Source organism: Lucilia cuprina, chromosome 6 (genome assembly GCF_022045245.1).
Source record: "Lucilia cuprina isolate Lc7/37 chromosome 6, ASM2204524v1, whole genome shotgun sequence".
Taxonomy (NCBI): domain Eukaryota; kingdom Metazoa; phylum Arthropoda; class Insecta; order Diptera; family Calliphoridae; genus Lucilia; species Lucilia cuprina.
The window spans coordinates 57973238-57993329 of record NC_060954.1 but is presented as its reverse complement, the minus strand read 5'-3'; the positions used below and the strand labels follow the sequence as shown (position 1 = coordinate 57993329).

General features: G+C 28.3%; 1 protein-coding gene across 3 annotated transcripts in view; it reads right to left on the bottom strand.

The window, feature by feature from the left end:
- Positions 1 to 19285, bottom strand: part of LOC111689340 (putative ferric-chelate reductase 1 homolog) — a 23415-nt gene extending 4130 nt beyond the window's left edge. For 2 of the 3 annotated variants that reach the window (XM_046953575.1, XM_046953577.1), the window contains exons 1-8: positions 19089 to 19285; positions 2868 to 3201; positions 2635 to 2792; positions 993 to 1315; positions 768 to 922; positions 545 to 701; positions 253 to 479; positions 1 to 175 (exon numbers count right to left, since the gene is read on the bottom strand). The exon at positions 1 to 175 is cut by the window's left edge and continues 69 nt beyond it. In XM_046953575.1, the coding sequence (XP_046809531.1) occupies positions 1 to 175; positions 253 to 479; positions 545 to 701; positions 768 to 922; positions 993 to 1315; positions 2635 to 2792; positions 2868 to 3179 (1507 nt within the window). In that variant the 5' untranslated portion in view covers positions 3180 to 3201; positions 19089 to 19285. Of the gene's footprint in view, positions 176 to 252; positions 480 to 544; positions 702 to 767; positions 923 to 992; positions 1316 to 2634; positions 2793 to 2867; positions 3202 to 18996; positions 19015 to 19088 lie in introns of those variants that run through there. The other variant, XM_046953576.1, reaches the window with a different exon arrangement.
- Between the last annotated feature and the right edge of the window lie 807 nt (positions 19286 to 20092).

The window sequence follows — 20092 nt, the reverse complement described above, 5'->3', positions numbered from 1 at the left end:
TAGGAGCCGGTCTGAATAAAGCACCAATAGGTTGTATAAAGCATAATATTGTGGTAATAGTACCCAAAATAGCATGAGGATTACGTTCACCAGACCAACCATCTATTTCCACGAAAATGATAATAAAGGCAGCCATAGTCAAAGTCCAGGTGGTAACCATACAAATACGATGCCACTGAAAAAGATAAGTTTTGTAATGAAAAAATATTGTGAATTAAAAGCAGTTTTTCTTTCTTTTTTCTCTAAACTTACAGCAAACCATTGATCCTTGCCACACATTTGACTGCCCACCCAAGTTTGTTTGAAATAACGTGCGAAAATAATACCCAAAGAAGTGGTACCAATCCAGGCAGCTATCATAAAACTGCCATGTAAACGCAACATTAAGGTAGAAGCAGCACCCAAGTCTTGTAAATCTGCCAAATTAATAGCTTTATCGGAGGGTAAACGTCCTATATTATGATAACCAACACCATTTTCTAGAAAAAAAAAAAAAATAGTTGGATTAGTTAAAAACATGAACTTTGTATTTCAACAATTTTACCTTTTAAACCGGAACCAGCCGCCAAAAGTAAATAGTATTTATTATTTTCCAAATCAAATATGCGATTTCCTACTTTGGTAACAGGATCACGTTCTACTTTACAGTATATAACACCATTAACCACTGAACTCTCCACCAAACGGGCAGTATTTTGTGGCTATAAAAAGAATTAAGAAATTGCCTTTAAAACTTTTAATTTTCGATTAAAAAACATGAAACCTACCACTCCCAAACGACTAACACCATAACCTGCTGCTTTACCCGAGGTCAGAGAACTATACATTGAAACCTTACCATTTTGAGGTATACACTCTATAACCAAATCATCACCCATTTGATTGTCTTCGGAAAGACCCAAGGCAACATAAGCGGCATTGGCTAAATGACGCAATTATTTATTAGTAAATTGGAACACATTAGGTTTGCTTGTTTTTTTTATTCAACTTACCGGCTTTAGATTTCAATTCAAATTCATAGATTCCACCTCGTACTTTAACAGCTGCAACAAAATCACATGTTTTACTATCCACACAACCGTCTTTGTTGCCAAAGCAGTTTTTACTAGTGCCACACTCGGCGTAGAAAGGATCATCGGCTACTGGAGCTGGTGGTGGTGGTACATATTCTGGTACATATGGTGTACGAGTACTGGGCGCAAAAGATGGTCTAGGCGTTGTTGGACCTTGTGGTGCTATTTCACGTTTTACTACACTTACTGGGGATGATGGTAAGCCAACCCAGAAAGTGTCATAAGCTTGAGCCACTGTTGAGCTAAAGAATGGATAAAAGAAAAAATTAAATAAATGCAAATCATCTATCTATTTATCTATCTATCTTTCTATCTATCTATCTATCTATCTATCTATCTATCTATCTATCTATCTATCTATCTATCTATCTATCTATCTATCTATCTATCTATCTATCTATCTATCTATCTATCTATCTATCTATCTATCTATCTATCTATCTATCTATCTATCTATCTACTATCTATCTATCTATCTATCTATCTATCTATCTATCTATCTATCTATCTATCTATCTATATATCTATCTATCTATCTATCTATCTATCTATCTATCTATCTATCTATCTATCTATCTATCTATCTATCTATCTATCTATCTATCTATCTATCTATCTATCTATCTATCTATCTATCTATCTATCTATCTATCTATCTATCTATCTATGCATCTATCTATCTATCTATATATCTATCTATCTATCTATCTGCCTATCTATCTATCTATCTATCTATCTATCTATCTATCTATCTATCTATCTATCTATCCATCTATATATCTATCTATCTATCTATCTATCTATCTATCTATCTATCTATCTATCTATCTATCTATCTATCTATCTATCTATCTATCTATTTATCTATCTATCTATCTATTTATCTATCAATATATCTATCTATCTATCTATCTATCTATCTATCTATCTATCTATCTATCTATCTGTCTATCTATCTATATATCTATTTATCTATCTATCTCTCTAACTATCTCTGTATCTATCTATCTATCTATCTATCTATCTATCTATCTATCTATCTATCTATCCATCCATCTATCTATCTATTTATCTATCTATCTATCTATCTATCTATCTATCTATCTATCTATCTATCTATCTATCTATCTATCTATCTATCTATCTATCTATCTATCTATCTATCTATCTATCTATCTATCTATCTATCTATCTATCTATCTATTTATCTAACTATATAACTATCTATCTATCTATCTATCTATCTATCTACCTATCTATCTATCTATCTATCTATCTATCTATCTATCTATCTATCTATCTATCTATCTATCTATCTATCTATCTATCTATCTATCTATCTATCTATCTATCTATCTATCTATCTATCTATCTATCTATCTATCTATCTATCTATCTATCTATCTATCTATCTATCTATCTATCTATCTATCTATCTATCTATCTATCAATCTATCTATCTATCTATCTATCTATCTATCTATCTATCTATCTATCTATCTATCTATCTATCTACATATCTACCTACATATCTATCTAACTATCTATCCACAATACTTACTTGAAAACAATTTCACCTTCAAAATCTACTGGTGATTGCCATTCTAAACTTATTTCGGTCTTTGGCACTGTACTAGTATGTGTTACAGAATTTCTGACAGAATTTTCACAATTCATCAATTTGGATAAACCATCTTCGGAGGGATTAAATTGACCAATCTGTAAAATTACATAAAACATAAATTTTTTTTAACAAATTAAAAATAATTTGCAAAATAATAACAATATGCTTACAATTTGATACGGTGGGTTATTGTTGCGTGCTTGTATCATAAAACCGCCAAATGCTAAACCACTTGGTACACCCGTAATATCAACACGCAGTGTTTGTCCCTGACCTATGGTGGCCGTTGACGTTTCTATTCGAAACGGTGGCACAGCATTTGAGGGTAATATACCGCCTCCATGAAATGGCAACATTGTGTCACATATTGTTTCCGGTGCACCTTGTGGCAGTGTTGTGCTTTGTGGCAGCCATATTGTTAAATGCAATAATACAATAAATATTGTGGAAATCAAATGATTTGTATAATAAAGTTGAGCCATTGTTTACTTAAAATGACATAAACTAAAATTAGAATTAAAATAAGTAATATTATTAGAAAAAGTTGTGTAAAAAAAGATCTTATATTTTGAACTACAACATATAGTGAGGTCATTACTATTCAACATAACCATAAACACCTACTGTTACGGTTTTTTGTTAAAATAAATTATTTTTATATTAAGTCGGTATGCGTTATAGTTTCAACTCCACAATTGGAAGTCAAGAACGCAATAAATATTTAATTATGCCATGACAAAAATAACAACGCATGCGCAAAAGTTTTTCCTTCATATATTTTTAAGTTTTCCTTCATAAAATTACTTCTCATATGAAGTTTGTTCGTGCTGAAATGTAATAATTACATGGCATAAATAATTGTATAAGATTGAGTCTTGTATTTATTACTGTATGTGTCTGTCTGACTGTTAAAGATATAATTTAGTTTTTCTTTTGTTAAGTACATAGTTAAAATGTAATCAGAAAATAGTGCACAAATGATGGCATAAATGAAAAACCCTAAATTATGATTTATACTTATGAACTAATTGTGAGTAAGATAGATAGATAGATAGATAGATAGATAGATAGATAGATAGATAGATAGATAGATAGATAGATAGATAGATGGATAGGTAGATAGGTAGATAGATAGATAGATAGATAGATAGATAGATAGATAGATAGATAGATAGATAGATAGATAGATAGATAGATAGATAGATAGATAGATAGATAGATAGATAGATAGATAGATAGATAGATAGATAGATAGATAGATAGATAGATAGATAGATAGATAGATAGATAGATAGATAGATAGATAGATAGAGAGATGGATAGATAGATAGATAGATAGATAGATAGATAGATAGATAGATAGATAGATAGATAGATAGATAGATAGATAGATAGATAGATAGATAGATAGATAGATAGATAGATAGATAGATAGATAGATAGATAGAGAGATGGATAGATAGATAGATAGATAGATAGATAGATAGATAGATAGATAGATAGATAGATAGATAGATAGATAGATAGATAGATAGATAGATAGATAGATAGATAGATAGATAGATAGATAGATAGATAGATAGATAAATAAATAAATAAATAAATAAATAAATAAATAAATAAATAAATAAATAAATAAATAAATAAATAAATAAATAAATAAATAGATAGATAGATAGATAGATAGCGGAAGGGATTTGCGTGCTTGATTAAAGACAACTTCTACTTAAACTATCTTAACTATGAAGACACAAATGTATATGTTTATTTTGTAAAATTTTCTCAGAAACAAAAGATGATAAAAGATTTCCCTATTCCAATTTAAAAACAACTATTTCTGTTTGCCCCTAAAACAAAGAAAAAATATTAAAATTTCTTTTAACTTGTTAAAAGTGCACAAATATATCATTTGGCTCCACAAACGAACATACAAACATACTTGCATATGTTTGTAAAACTTTTCCTATCTTTAACTTTGATATCAACAATACAAGACTTGACGAGTGGTTCCACTTGAAAGAGATGAATATGTTATAATGAAAACATTTATAATTAGTTACTAAACATTTGTTTGTTTAATATAAAGTAAAAACTATTCGCACTCTTCACAATGTACAATATTTGCAAAACTGTTGGTAGTAAGTATATTTACCCACATCATATTGTAACTACCAAAAAAAAAATAGAGATAACAACTACATAGATGGTTAATAAACTACAAGACAAGAAGACACAATACAATTCCTGTTCACTATTATAAACTGAATGATTGTTTTACATCATTTAGCTTTTTAAATAATGACAAAAAAAGTAACTGCCAACCAACTACCTTTTGTTTATAAAAATAGAAATTTCAACGTTTCTTTTCTCTTGATCTCTTTTGGGTATAATAATGAATCATTTTTTTAATTAAGTGTTTTAAAATTTTATTAAATTTGTTAAACATGTACAATGTGTAAATAGTTCCTCATTCATTTCTACAATTTGATCTGTAGATACAAAACAATGTTGTTATCTCAAACATAAATTCAACACATTCTCCATTTCGTCTCTTTGCTGAATCATTTTTAAAAGAGCGGGTGTCAGTCAGTCTTTGTTCTAGTCTTACATATATCAATAAATCCGTGTTAATGATAATGAATCATTTGATTTCATATAAAACATGTTATATTTAAAAAGAAAAAGAACATTTATTTGTGATTTACCCACTCATTAGTATGTATTAAGATTGAAAAGTTTATATTCAATTAATCCGTCTTTATCAAGGTTATATGATCAAGTTAAAATTCATTTAACAATTTGTGTATATGAGTACATTGTACCTACACTCACTTTTTTCAGTGCTTTAACCTTTACATATTTTAAAGTTTAAACTAACAATAAAATAGTTTATTATAAAAGGGAATTTTTCAATAAGAATTGTGTAATTGTATATTTATTAACTTTTGTAAACAATTTAACCCATTGTAGCCTGTTGAATATTTACAAATATACATTGACAACAATATGGACAGAGAGTGAGTAATGAAGAGGTTGATTAATTCTAGTTTTAGTTTGTTCTTGGTAAGTTCTAGTTTAGTTTTAGTTCAGCTCTATTTCAGTTCTAGTTCAATTCTAGTTCAGTTCTAGTTCAGTTCCAGTTCTAGTTCAGTTCTAGTTCAGTTCTAGTTCAGTTCTAGTTCAGTTCTAGTTCAGTTCTAGTTCAGTTCTAGTTCAGTTCTAGTTCAGTTCTAGTTCAGTTCTAGTTCAGTTCTAGTTCAGTTCTAGTTCAGATCAGTTCAGTTCTAGTTCTAGTTCAGTTCTAGTTCAGTTCTAGTTCAGTTCTAGTTCAGTTCTAGTTCAGTTCTAGTTCAGTTCTAGTTCAGTTCTAGTTCAGTTCTAGTTCAGTTCTAGTTCAGTTCTAGTTCAGTTCTAGTTCAGTTCTAGTTCAGTTCTAGTTCAGTTCTAGTTCAGTTCTAGTTCAGTTCTAGTTCAGTTCTAGTTTAGTTCTAGTTCAGTTCTAGTTCAGTTCTAGTTCAGTTCTAGTTCAGTTCTAGTTCAGTTCTAGTTCAGTTCTAGTTCAGTTCTAGTTCAGTTCTAGTTCAGTTCTAGTTCAGTCTAGTTCAGTTCTAGTTCAGTTCTAGTTCAGTTCTAGTTCAGTTCTGGTTCAGTTCTAGTTCAGTTCTAGTTCAGTTCTAGTTCAGTTCTAGTTCAGTTCTAGTTCAGTTCTAGTTCAGTTCTAGTTCTAGTTCAGTTCTAGTTCAGTTCTAGTTCAGTTCTAGTTCAGTTCTAGTTCAGTTCTAGTTCAGTTCTAGTTCAGTTCTAGTTCAGTTCTAGTTTTTCAGTTCTAGTTCAGTTTTCTAGTTCAGTTAGTGTTCAGTTCTAGTTCAGTTCTAGTTCAGTTCTAGTTCAGTTCTAGTTCAGTTCTAGTTCGTTCTAGTTCAGTTCTATTTCAGTTCTAGTTCTTTTCTAGTTCAGTTCTAGTTCAGTTCTAGTTCGTTCTAGTTCAGTTCTAGTTCCTATCTAGTTCAGTTTCTAGTTCAGTTCTAGTTCAGTTCTAGTTCAGTTCTAGTTCAGTTCTAGTTCAGTTCTAGTTCAGTTCTAGTTCAGTTCTAGTTCAGTTCTAGTTCAGTTCTAGTTCAGTTCTAGTTCAGTTCTAGTTCAGTTCTAGTTCAGTTCTAGTTCAGTTCCAGTTTAGTTCTAGTTCAGTTTATGTTCAGTTCTAGTTCTAGTTCAGTTCAAATTCAGTTCTAGTTCAGATCTAGTTCAGTTTTAGTTCAGTTCTAGTTCAGTTCTAGTTCAGTTCTATTTCAGTTCTAGTTCAATTCTTGTTCAGTTCTAGTTCAGTTCTAGTTCAGTTCTAGTTCAGTTCTAGTTCAGTTCTAGTTCAGTTCTAGTTCAGTTCTAGTTCAGTTCTAGTTCAGTTCTAGTTCAGTTCTAGTTCAGTTCTAGTTCAGTTCTAGTTCAGTTCTAGTTCAGTTATAGTTCAGTTCTAGTTCAGTTCTAGTTCAGTTCTAGTTCAATTCTAGTTCAGTTCTAGTTCAGTTCTAGTTCAGTTCTAGTTCAGTTCTAGTTCTGTTCTAGTTAAGTTCTAGTTCAGTTCTAGTTCAGTTCTAGTTCAGTTCTAGTTCAGTTCTAGTTCAGTTCTAGTTCAATTCTAGTTCAGTTCTAGATCATTTCTAGTTCAATTCTAGTTCAGTTTTAGTTCAGTCAATTGCAGTTATAGTTTAGTAATAGTTCAGTTCTAAGTCTAATTGTTTTAATTAAATTTAAATTTAATCAATATTTCTGTAAACGTTTTATATTGAAGATTTTTAAATCATTAACACATTTAATTAAATTTTTTAAATTTAATCAAATTTTTAATAATCAAAATTGTAAACATTGAATTCCAAATAACAGGTTCTCAGCATGGTGAAAGGAATCCGTTATAGCAAAATAAATTCTTATTGTTCTTAAAAAAATTGTAAATTATTGTTAATTTTTTTAAACATTACGACACAAACAAATCTAAATTTAACTAAAATGAAATTGCAATAAAAATTTTGACTTCTTAACGGATACGATTTGATATTATTATACGTTAAGACTTTTGACAATTGCAAACATAATGAGAGTTCCACCCAAAAAGGTGGTTAACGAATTCAAAAACACAATTTGTAGGAAATAAAAAACTTTGGAAGTTTAACGTACATGACATTTTTAATATTAAAACAAAAAAACTTTACTTAAAACAATTATTTAACACCTACTTAGATATGTTAAAAATAAACGTAATTATTCTTTAATGAATATTAATTTTTTTCTGTATGAATGACTTCATAACAATTACTAGTATTCAAGTTCAATACAACAATACAATTTTTTTCGAGATCAATGCAATGAACGAACACTGACTACGTAACGCCGTAAATATTCTTACACTCACACAACCACAATTTATTATAAACCCAACAAACATTTAGAACTGAATTAGAACTGAACTAGAACTGAACTAGAACTGAACTGGAACTGAACTAGAACTGAACTAGAACTGAACTAGAACTGAACTAGAACTGAACTAGAACTGAATTAAAATTGAACTAGAACTGAACTAAAACTTAACTAGAATTAAACAAAAACAAAACTAGAACTCAACTAGAATTGAACAAAAACGGAACTAGAACTGAACAAGAACTAAACTAGATTTGAACTAGAACTGAACTAGAATTGAACAAAAACAGAACGGAACTAGAACTGATCTAAACTGAACAAAAAACTGAACTAGAACTGAAATAGAACTGAACTAGAACTGAACTAGAACTGAACTAGAACTGAACTAGAACTGAACTAGAACTGAACTAGAACTGAACTAGAACTGAACTAGAACTGAACTAGAACTGAACTAGAACTGAACTAGAACTGAACTAGAACTGAACTAGAACTGAACTAGAACTGAACTAGAACTGAACTAGAACTGAACTAGAACTGAACTAGAACTTAACTAGAACTGAACTAGAACTGAACTAGAATTGAACAAAAACAGAACTAGAACTGTACTAGAACAGAACTAGAACTGTACTAGAACTGAACTATCACTGAATTAGAACTGAACTAGAATTGACCAAAAACGGAACTAGAACAGAACGAGAACTGAACTAGATTTGAACTAGCACTATTCTAGATCGGAACACTTTTATGATTTAAATTTGACATGTCGAACCTTATTAATTAAAATCTTTTCAACAATGACATGACGTTTAATTTTTATTAGTAAATAGTAAATAAATAAATTAAAAACTCTCAAAAAAAGTTGATCAAAGTCGACTTTAAAATACTTAAACTTTTAAAAGAGAGCTGTTTCTTGTAGACTATAACCAGAAGAATTATAAGAAAAGTAACTTGTAAAGTTCTAACTTTTTTCTTGATCAGTTTAATTGAAAGTAATTCAAATAAAATTATAACAATTTAAATTCTGAAAGCACGACAAGTTTTAATATTGTTTGGGAAACATTAGATCTTTTTGACTTATTTTAAAATAAGACAGATAAAATAATGAAATATAAAAGTTTATAATTGTTTTTTAAGTAAATTGTTTAAATTACAAATTCCCACCAGTTGTTTAATATATACTTAAAAATTGTAATAGATTCGAATCATATAATTGTCAAGATTTTAAAATTTTTAGAATGTTTACCTTGAAGTTTTTTTTTGTTTTCATTATTATTTGATTCAATAAAAGTTCAAAACACAAACGATGTTGTTTTTTTGTATTTAATTTGAAAAAATTGACACGTTAACTGAGAAATGCTAATTAGTTGTGTTTTGTTGTTGTTGTTACTAAAACAAAAATATAATAAAATAGACTTTTAGAAATATACATAATATTTGTTAAATATTTTTACGAAAATAATATAAAAAAAAAATAAAAACATTCTATAGTAGTTAAACATGTCTTTATTGTTAAAAAATATATATTTTCGATATTGTTTTGAAATACATAATTATTAAATAGATATTAAGGTTTAATAGCTATAGATTTTGTTAGCCGACAAATATTTAAGTCTGATGGGGTGTTGGCCTATAAAAACTGAACATTTTTTTTTGTTTAACAGTTGAAAACCTTGACGTTGCTTTTTAAATTTTTTTTTATAAAATCTTTTTAATTTTAAAGTTATTTTTTTCAACATTCACTTGTCCAACTTAGCATTGTAGTTAATTGTAGTTTTTTTTATTTTATAAAATAATTGAGTTTAAAGATTTATTAAGCTGATTTTGATGTTTGTATTTTGTTTGAAATAAACTTCCGGTTTTTCAATTGAAATTATTGTTCTCTGTCTGCTAAACAAATTTGCATGCAATATTTCTATTTTATTTATTATTTAAATTTAAAATTGTTCAATTCTTAACATTTATTTTCAATTTCTTTTTGCCTTTTTTAGAATTTTAAAAGTGAAACTGTGCAAATTTTTCTCTTTAAAAAGTGAAATTTTTTTAAAGAAATTTAGTAACTGTTAGGTTTATTTAATTTGCATATTTAAATTTTATTTTCATTGTTTATAAGTTTATCAATTTAAATTACAATTAAAATTATTATTTTAGTTTTTTTTTAATGGTAGTCGCATTTTTTCGCTTTTGTATGTTTAATATGCAAACAAATCATTCAATAAAATTTCATTTAAGGTTTGAATTTTATTATTTTTTTTTTTCTTTTTAGTTTAAAGTAAACATTTTGGTATGCGCTTTTAAATGTCTGCCAACTTTTTTGACATAATTTGGTCAAAACTACTAAAAAAACACTACAACTTCAAGTACATTCAACTAAAAGTTTCAAGAATTTTGCTAAAACTTTATGCCAGCAGCAACAAAACAATGGTTAATTTATTAAATTATTATGGTGTCTTTTTTTATTTTTTTAATTAAAGGTAAGTTTGTCAAGACAATTACTATTGTTTTTTTTTAAATAATTATTATAAGGTTTCTATTTTTGTTTAATTAACAAATTGTCAAGGAATTTTGTTTGTTTCTGTAAAAATGTTAAAGAAAATTTTAATACACTTCAGTAGTTTTGTGATAATGACTTGAATATTTTTTGAATGACCAATGGATATTACGACTTATAGTTAAGCGAACTCTTCTGATTTCAAATTTCACGTCACTAGTTTTTAAAAATTATATAATTATTATAAGAAATGAACTGAACTGTACTATAACTAAACTCGAACTGAACTAAACTAGAACTAAACTAGAACTGAACTAGAACTGAACTAGAACTGAACTAGAACTGAACTAGAACTGAACTAGAACTGAACTAGAACTGAACTAGAACTGAACTAGAACTGAACTAGAACTGAACTAGAACTGAACTAGAACTGAACTAGAACTGAACTAGAACTGAACTAGAACTGAACTAGAACTGAACTAGAACTGAACTAGAACTGAACTAGAACTGAACTAGAACTGAACTAGAACTGAACTAGAACTGAACTAGAACTGAACTAGAACTGAACTAGAACTGAACTAGAACTGAACTAGAACTGAACTAGAACTGAACTAGAACTGAACTAGAACTGAACTAGAACTGAACTAGAACTGAACTAGAACTGAACTAGAACTGAACTAGAACTGAACTAGAACTGAACTAGAACTGAACTAGAACTGAACTAGAACTCAACTAGAACTGAACTAGAACTGAACTAGAACTGAACTAGAACTGAACTAGAACTGAACTAGAACTGAACTAGAACTGAACTAGAACTGAACTAGAACTGAACTAGAACTGAACTAGAACTGAACTAGAACTGAACTAGAACTGAACTAGAACTGAACTAGAACTGAACTAGAACTGAACTAGAACTGAACTAGAACTGAACTAGAACTGAACTAGAACTGAACTAGAACTGAACTAGAACTGAACTAAAACTGAACTAGAACTGAACTAGAACTGAACTAGAACTGAATTAGAACTGAACTAGAACTGAACTAGAACTGAACTAGAACTGAACTAGAACTGGACTAGAACTGAACTAGAACTGAACTAGAACTGAACTAGAACTGAACTAGAACTGAACTAGAACTGAACTAGAACTGAACTAGAACTGAACTAGAACTGAACTAGAACTGAACTAGAACTGAACTAGAACTGAACTAGAACTGAACTAGAACTGAATTAGAACTGAACTAGAACTGAACTAGAACTGAACTAGAACTGAACTAGAACTTAACTAGAACCGAACTAGAACTGAACTAGAATTAAACTACAACTGAACTCATAGTTTAATGTGTTCCTATATCGGTGGAGAATTTTGTAGTGCTTAAACGTCATTCGAATTGATATATTTTCTGCTCAAATCATCTTTTAAATCGAAACATTGAATTTTATTCGTAACAAATTTAGAATTATATTCCAGTCTCTTTTCTCAGCAATTATTTAAAATAAAATAGAAAAAAAACACCCCAAAGAAAATACATACAATATAATAATTAACCACAGCTATACACTTACATATTTAAATAATTTGTATTGTTGCGTGTCCTTAGGAATAAAAAATCATTAAAATGTTAGTTCCTATTTCAAATAACAATTTAGTAAAGAGGTCAAAGTGACCACAAAGCTAAATTGGTGGGTATTTGGAAAAAATATACTAACAGTATTCAAAATATCAGGCTATGACAACTATATTTTTTCATTCAAACCACAAAACTCCAAATTTGTAATTCTTAAGTAGTAAACGTTTTTACTCTTATTCATATTTTACATGGAATTTTAAATTCATATAATAATTAAAATCTTTAACATTCGTAGTAAGGTTTTTCCACATTTTATTGTGAAACAAGTTTTAAACGAGAATTTTATAAGCAACACAATATTAGAGTCAGAGATATGACGCATTTACCCAACGCGTAAAAAACGTGAGCGATTTAAAAGGAATTGATTTTTTTAAATTTTACATTATTTATGTTAATTTAGTCTTAGGTCAGAGTTGTGAGATAATAATGAGCTATTTGCCACTTAGAAAAACACAGTTTAACTCTTGTCGAATTATCGCACAAATAAATGTTAATATTAATTACGTCTTAGTGATTAATTACTAATGATTGTGTTTTCAATTAATTGATTAATATTAACCACATGGCTAAGGAGGTTTTTAGCACATTTACAGATTATAAATTTTTTTTTATAGACGAAGGCTTAATGAAATGTTCAAACAAAATTTATACTAGAAGGGAACAAGAAGTGAACTAGAACTGAACTAGAACTAAACTAGAACTAAACTAGAACTAAACTAGAACTAAACTAGAACTGAACGAGAACTGAACTAGAACTGAACTAGAAGTGAACTAGAACTGAACTAGAACTAGAACTAAACTAGAACTAAACTAGAACTAAACTAGAACTGAACTAGAAGTGAACTAGAACTAGAACTAAACTAGAACTAAACTAGAACTAAACTAGAACTAAACTAGAACTGAACTAGAACTAAACTAGAACTAAACTAGAACTAAACTAGAACTGAACTAGAGTTGAACTAGAAATGAACAAGAACTGACCAAGGACTGAACAAGAAGTGAACTAGAACTGAACTAGAACTGAACTAGAACTGAACTAGAACTGAACTAGAACTGAACTAGAACTGAACTAGAACTGAACTAGAACTGAACTAGAACTGAACTAGAACTGAACTAGAACTGAACTAGAACTAGAACTGAACTAGAACTGAACTAGAACTGAACTAGAACTGAACTAGAACTGAACTAGAACTGAACTAGAACTGAACTAGAACTGAACTAGAACTGAACTAGAACTGAACTAGAACTGAACTAGAACTGAACTAGAACTGAACTAGAACTGAACTAGAACTGAACTAGAACTGAACTAGAACTGAACTAGAACTGAACTAGAACTGAACTAGAACTGAACTAGAACTGAACTAGAACTGAACTAGAACTGAACTAGAACTGAACTAGAACTGAACTAGAACTGAACTAGAACTGAACTAGAACTGAACTAGAACTGAACTAGAACTGAACTAGAACTGAACTAGAACTGAACTAGAACTGAACTAGAACTGAACTAGAACTGAACTAGAACTGAACTAGAACTGAACTAGAACTGAACTAGAACTGAACTAGAACTGAACTAGAACTGAACTAGAACTGAACTAGAACTGAACTAGAACTGAACTAGAACTGAACTAGAACTGAACTAGAACTGAACTAGAACTGAACTAGAACTGAACTAGAACTGAACTAGAACTGAACTAGAACTGAACTAGAACTGAACTAGAACTGAACTAGAACTGAACTAGAACTGAACTAGAACTGAACTAGAACTGAACTAGAACTGAACTAGAACTGAACTAGAACTGAACTAGAACTGAACTAGAACTGAACTAGAACTGAACTAGAACTGAACTAGAACTGAACTAGAACTGAACTAGAACTGAACTAGAACTGAACTAGAACTGAACTAGAACTGAACTAGAACTGAACTAGAACTGAACTAGAACTGAACTAGAACTGAACTAGAACTGAACTAGAACTGAACTAGAACTGAACTAGAACTGAACTAGAACTGAACTAGAACTGAACTAGAACTGAACTAGAACTGAACTAGAACTGAACTAGAACTGAACTAGAACTGAACTAGAACTGAACTAGAACTGAACTAGAACTGAACTAGAACTGAACTAGAACTGAACTAGAACTGAACTAGAACTGAACTAGAACTGAACTAAAACTGAACTAAAAACTGAGAACTGAACTAGAAGAATGAACTAGAACTGAACTAGAACTGAACTAGAACTGAACTAGAACTGAACTAGAACTGAACTAGAACTGAACTAGAACTGAACTAGAACTGAACTAGAACTGAACTAGAACTGAACTAGAACTGAACTAGAACTGAACTAGAACTGAACTAGAACTGGACTAGAACTGAACTAGAACTGAACTAGAACTGAACTAGAAATGAACTAAAACTGAACTAGAACTGAACTAGATCTAAACTTGAACTAGAACTGAACTAGAACTAAACTAGAACTGAACAAGAACTGGGACTGAAGTAGAATTGAAAAAAATCCTTAAATTTGACTTTTAAAATAAAACTCTATTGAAATCGAAACTATAGAAACTTTTGTAAGAATTATTTAATGTCACACAATATTTAGTATCTTTATATAGTGTATTTATTTGTACGTTAGTACGCATTATTGTTTGGCTATCGCATTTTTACAAGTACTTTACTTTTTGGTCTTAAACTTTTAAACTGTCATTCTGACAGTAATGTAAAATATTTGACCTAGATACATACATACATATGCATATGCGACTTTTAACATAGACTTATTAATGGTTATATAGCGATAATCTGTATAAATAGTTAGTTAAAACACCTGGCAATTAAATAATTGCATATAAAATTTTACTATAAAATTCATTTATGGATTTAACTTAAATAAGGTTTTATAATAGAAAAGTTTAGTTGTATTAAAATTCATTAGAGAAAATTAATGTGTTCAACTCTTAATTATAACCGTTAAAAAGGGCTTTTACTGTTACAAAAAAATACAAAAATATATACATAAATCAATATTTAATAGGTAAATTTGTTTATTTACAACTTTTATATTTAGCATATTTATGAGAAAAAGCAAAATACAAAATTGTGCAAATCTTACTTTAACTGCTTCAGGTCAATGGACTTTAAACTAAAAATTAACAAACATCTTCATTTGTGAGTTTTGTTTTTATATTTTATTTTCTCATAATGATATATGAATGTTTATTTTAAAATTCCTAAAAATCGCAAGAAACGGTTAAATATATTTGTCAATGAAAAATGTATAACTTAAAACAGTGTATGGTAACTTTTTGGTGTCTACGTAGACACGTCTATAACTAAGTGCCTTACTATGGGTTTTTGTTGAAGTACTTGACATTCTTAGTTAATAAAAACATAAAAGATAATAATTTAAGCATTGTAAAATTCTATACTAGATTTAAAAGAACTTAAGTACTTTAATAAAATTGTTAATAATATCTTAAACATTATCGCAAAACTGCAATTAATTTTGTAAAAGAAGTGTTTCTATATAATATCGACCTTATTTTTAATAATAAACGGTGAGTAAATTCCCATAAGGGAAAGATAGCAGCTCATTAGTTAGCAGTTAGTTTTTTTATATTTGAATGAATCGTAAAGCAATTTTAATGTTAACCCACTAGTATATAGACTCATATACACCATAGCCTAGTCTTTTATAGAGTTCTCAATACATAAATAAATAGATCATTCTGTAGAATAATTATTATATCATTATTTGGAATAATTTATAGATTATTGTGCAAGCTATAGATTGATTTCAGGCTATGTAATAGTCAATAAATAGATAAGTCTTTAGGTAGGCCTAGAGACCAGTTTATATGTATCACTTTACAGACATGTCTATATCTTAGTCTGTAAACAAATCTAAGATAAGTTTATTTTTCAGTCTACAAGTCAGTGTAAATGGTAATATATACTATAGATCATGCTTTCAAGTCTTTAGATCAGTCAATAGATCAGCCTATAAACCAATTCAGTAAACTAATTTGTATATCTTTCTATAGACTATTCTGTATATCAGTCTATCTATCTATCTATCTATCTATCTATCTATCTATCTATCTATCTATCTATCTATCTATCTATCTATCTATCTATCTATCTATCTATCCATCTATCTATCTACCTATCTATCTATCTATCTATCTACCTATCTATCTATCTATCTATCTATCTATCTATCTATCTATCTATCTATCTAACTATCTATCTATCTATCTATCTATCTATCTATCTATCTATCTATCTATCTATCTATCTATCTATCTAACTATCTATCTATCTATCTATCTATCTATCTATCTATCTATCTATCTATCTATCTATCTATCTATCTATCTATCTATCTATCTATCTATCTATCTATCTATCTATCTATCTATTTATCTATCTATCTATCTATCTATCTATCTATCTATCTATCTATCTATATATCTATTATCTATCTTTGGTTAATCCATATATCCTACTTAAACTCGAATTTAGTTAAACACCCACTGAAAAACTTTACGAACAATTTCTAAGTAATTATAATTTTATTTCTCAAGAACTTAAGCAGAATACTTGATCTATAAATTATAAATAAAATAGTGGTTTTGTTATTGTACTGTATTGAATTGTTCAACACGAAATAAAACCGGCAATACAATAACTAAAAAAATCAAAACAACAATTATTAATTTAAAACAAACATCAAGTCCATAGATACGAATAATAGACCAAACCAACTTATTGCAGCACCATCAACATCCATTAATTTTAACAAATTAAATCTATGCTCAAAGTCTATAATACCTGTAAACATAAAATTTAATACAAAATAACAAGTTTTTTGTTTGTTGCTGTTGTTGTTTATAGAAGACAATAAAATGGCACTGAAATATTTTTGTATGAAATGAATTTAAAATATGCAATTGTTGTTAAAATTATTATTATTTTTTATTATGGATATTTTTGAAACAAATTATTTTTTCTGCGCCATACATATAAAAGAGTAAAAAATGATTATAAAAGATTGCATATTAAAATTTACGTTTTTTTAAACAAAAAAATTTTGAAGTATGTACATACTTTATGAGAATAGATCGGAATGATTTATTTTATATTTATTTTATATACATACATATTATAAGAAAGATTAATTAAACTTTGCAGTTTTCTTCTTATACTTAAATTCGCGATTTTATTTAATGAAATATGTGATTTGTTGGTTTAAGTTTACCGTAACAAAACTTGTTAGATTGCATGACGCCACTAACTATCGAGCCACTCTTATCCGATCACATATCGAAAACAGAAATTATCGAAAATTGCGGTATTTGATGATAATTAGAATATTGTTGCCAAGCGGAACTGATAACTAACAGGAACATTTCCAGACCAATGGAAATGTTCTTCAAGCTTAGCGATCTATCTATTTAACTATCTATCTATTTATTTATTTATCTATCTATCTACCTACCTATATATCTATTTACCGATCTATCTATCTATTTAACGATCTATCTATCTATTTACCGATCTATCTATCTATCTATCTATCTATCTATCTATCTATCTATCTATCTATCTATCTATCTATCTATCTATCTATCTATCTATCTATTAATTTACCGATCTATCTGTCTATCTGTCTATCTATCTATCTATCTATCTATCTATCTATCTATCTATATATCTATCTATCTATATATCTATCTATCTATCTATCTATCTATCTATCTATCTATCTATCTATCTATCTATCTATCTATCTATCTATCTATGTATCTATCTATATGTCTATCTATCTATCTATATATCTATCTATCTATCTATCTACCTATCTATCTATCTATCTATCTATCTATCTATCTATCTATCTATCTATCTATCTATCTATCTATCTATCTATCTATCTATCTATCTATCTATCTATCTATCTATCTATCTATCTTTTTATCTATTTATTTATCCATGTTCGATAGACTTTTTAAACTTTTAATAAAAGAGATTTGATAAAAATCTCCTCAATTCATTAATTTTAAAGTATTTTCAAATTTCTATTCGAATTCAAATTAATATTCAAGTAATATTGAAACATGTAACATAATAATATCAATTTTTAGACATTTCAAAACAAAAAGCTTTAAAGTTAACAACACTGTTTGTGGTTATACAGCATCAATGAAGGAAAAATATATTAAAAATAACCAGTTTTTCGGAATTTGTTTTTGTGATTTTGAATTATCTCACCATACTTAGACCGTGATGATTGTTTATTATTATTTTTTATATTTAGCACTTTTTTTTATTAATAAATTCAGTTTGTGTTTTTCACTTTGTTGTCATTGACTATGATGTGGTATTATGGTTGTGGCTTATGAAGTGGATATGTTGATTTGGAATGTATGGGGCGTTCGGTCTGTCTGTCGGTTGGTTGGCTGTTTGTCTAAAAGAAAAAATAACTTGACTTGTTTTGAATTTAAACTTGATGTTGGTTTTTAGTTTTTTGTTGATTTTTTTTCTGTGGCATGTTTTCACTTTAGCTGAGACATACTACGGTTACAATATGTGGCATAAAAGTTTTGAAATCAAAACATGTGTGTGTGTAAAGAAAACGCAAAAAATCAACATGTTGTTGTCATTACTAAATGAAGCCGACATTAAAGTATTTGAAATACAATAAAAACTCTTTCTTTAAGAGGTGTGTTAACCAAAAAAAACGTATAACAAGTGTAATATGTTTCACTTACAAAAACAAATGTTTGTCGTTAATATTTACAAGGTTTTTTTCTTACATTAATTTTTTTATATGTTTTATTTTATACAACACCTTGACACTCACTTTTTTCGATAAATATTTTTTAGGTCTTGTTTAATAACTTTTTTCTTAACTAAACTTAAATAATTGTTGTTTTATTATAGTGTTTTTTTTCTTTTTCTTCTTATTCTCTCACACTTTTAAAGCGCCCGTTTTCTTTGCGTTTTTTCCGTAACTTAACAACCGTTGTTAACACCAGACCGCACTCAACTGAATAAAATTGTTTAAACTTAAATGTTTAAACTTATTGTTTGTGTTGGACATTTTAGTTGGTTCATACCAACGGTAAAAACCCATATGCATACATACATACATACACCACTTGCTTTTGTTTTGAAATTGAAAATCATAACTCTCTTCTTATTTTCAATATTTTTAGAGTAAAGTTTCTTTGTTTAGGTTATGGAGCAACAAAAACTAAAGTAATATCTTATCAGAGATGTGATCTTTGAGATGACAAAATGTACCAAACAGTACCAAAACATAATATAAAATCTTAATATTTTAAATCTGAAAAAATCTATTTTTGATAATTTAGATTTAGTTCGAAATTCTTTTAAGGCGAATTTTTGTGTTAAAGTCTAAACTCCAATTAATAATACTATTAGTTAATTAAGTTCATTATCATCTTTAAAATCTGTTATAAATAGTCAGTTTCAATGTTATTTAAGATTAATAGGTACCTAAGTAATATGTCCATTTATCCCCTTTAATTCATTACTGTTATTAATCGAATGTGTATGAATTTTTATTTAGTTAGTTGTTTGGCCAGTTTTTGCCTGCAAATTTCAGTTTCATTTCGTATTTCATTTTCAATCACATGTTTGTTTTGGTTTCTGTTTGTTTTTATATACAAAATATTAATTTCTCATTTCAATTTCGTATTTATAAATCACTTTTCCCATCTGAGTCATGAAGAGTTTAAAAAAGTAAGCATCAGCAACAAGTGGCATTTTTAAAGTGTTCTACTTCTAACGATTTCCTATATTCTTTGACAGTAAACAAAGAAAATCGGACTTATTAAAAAA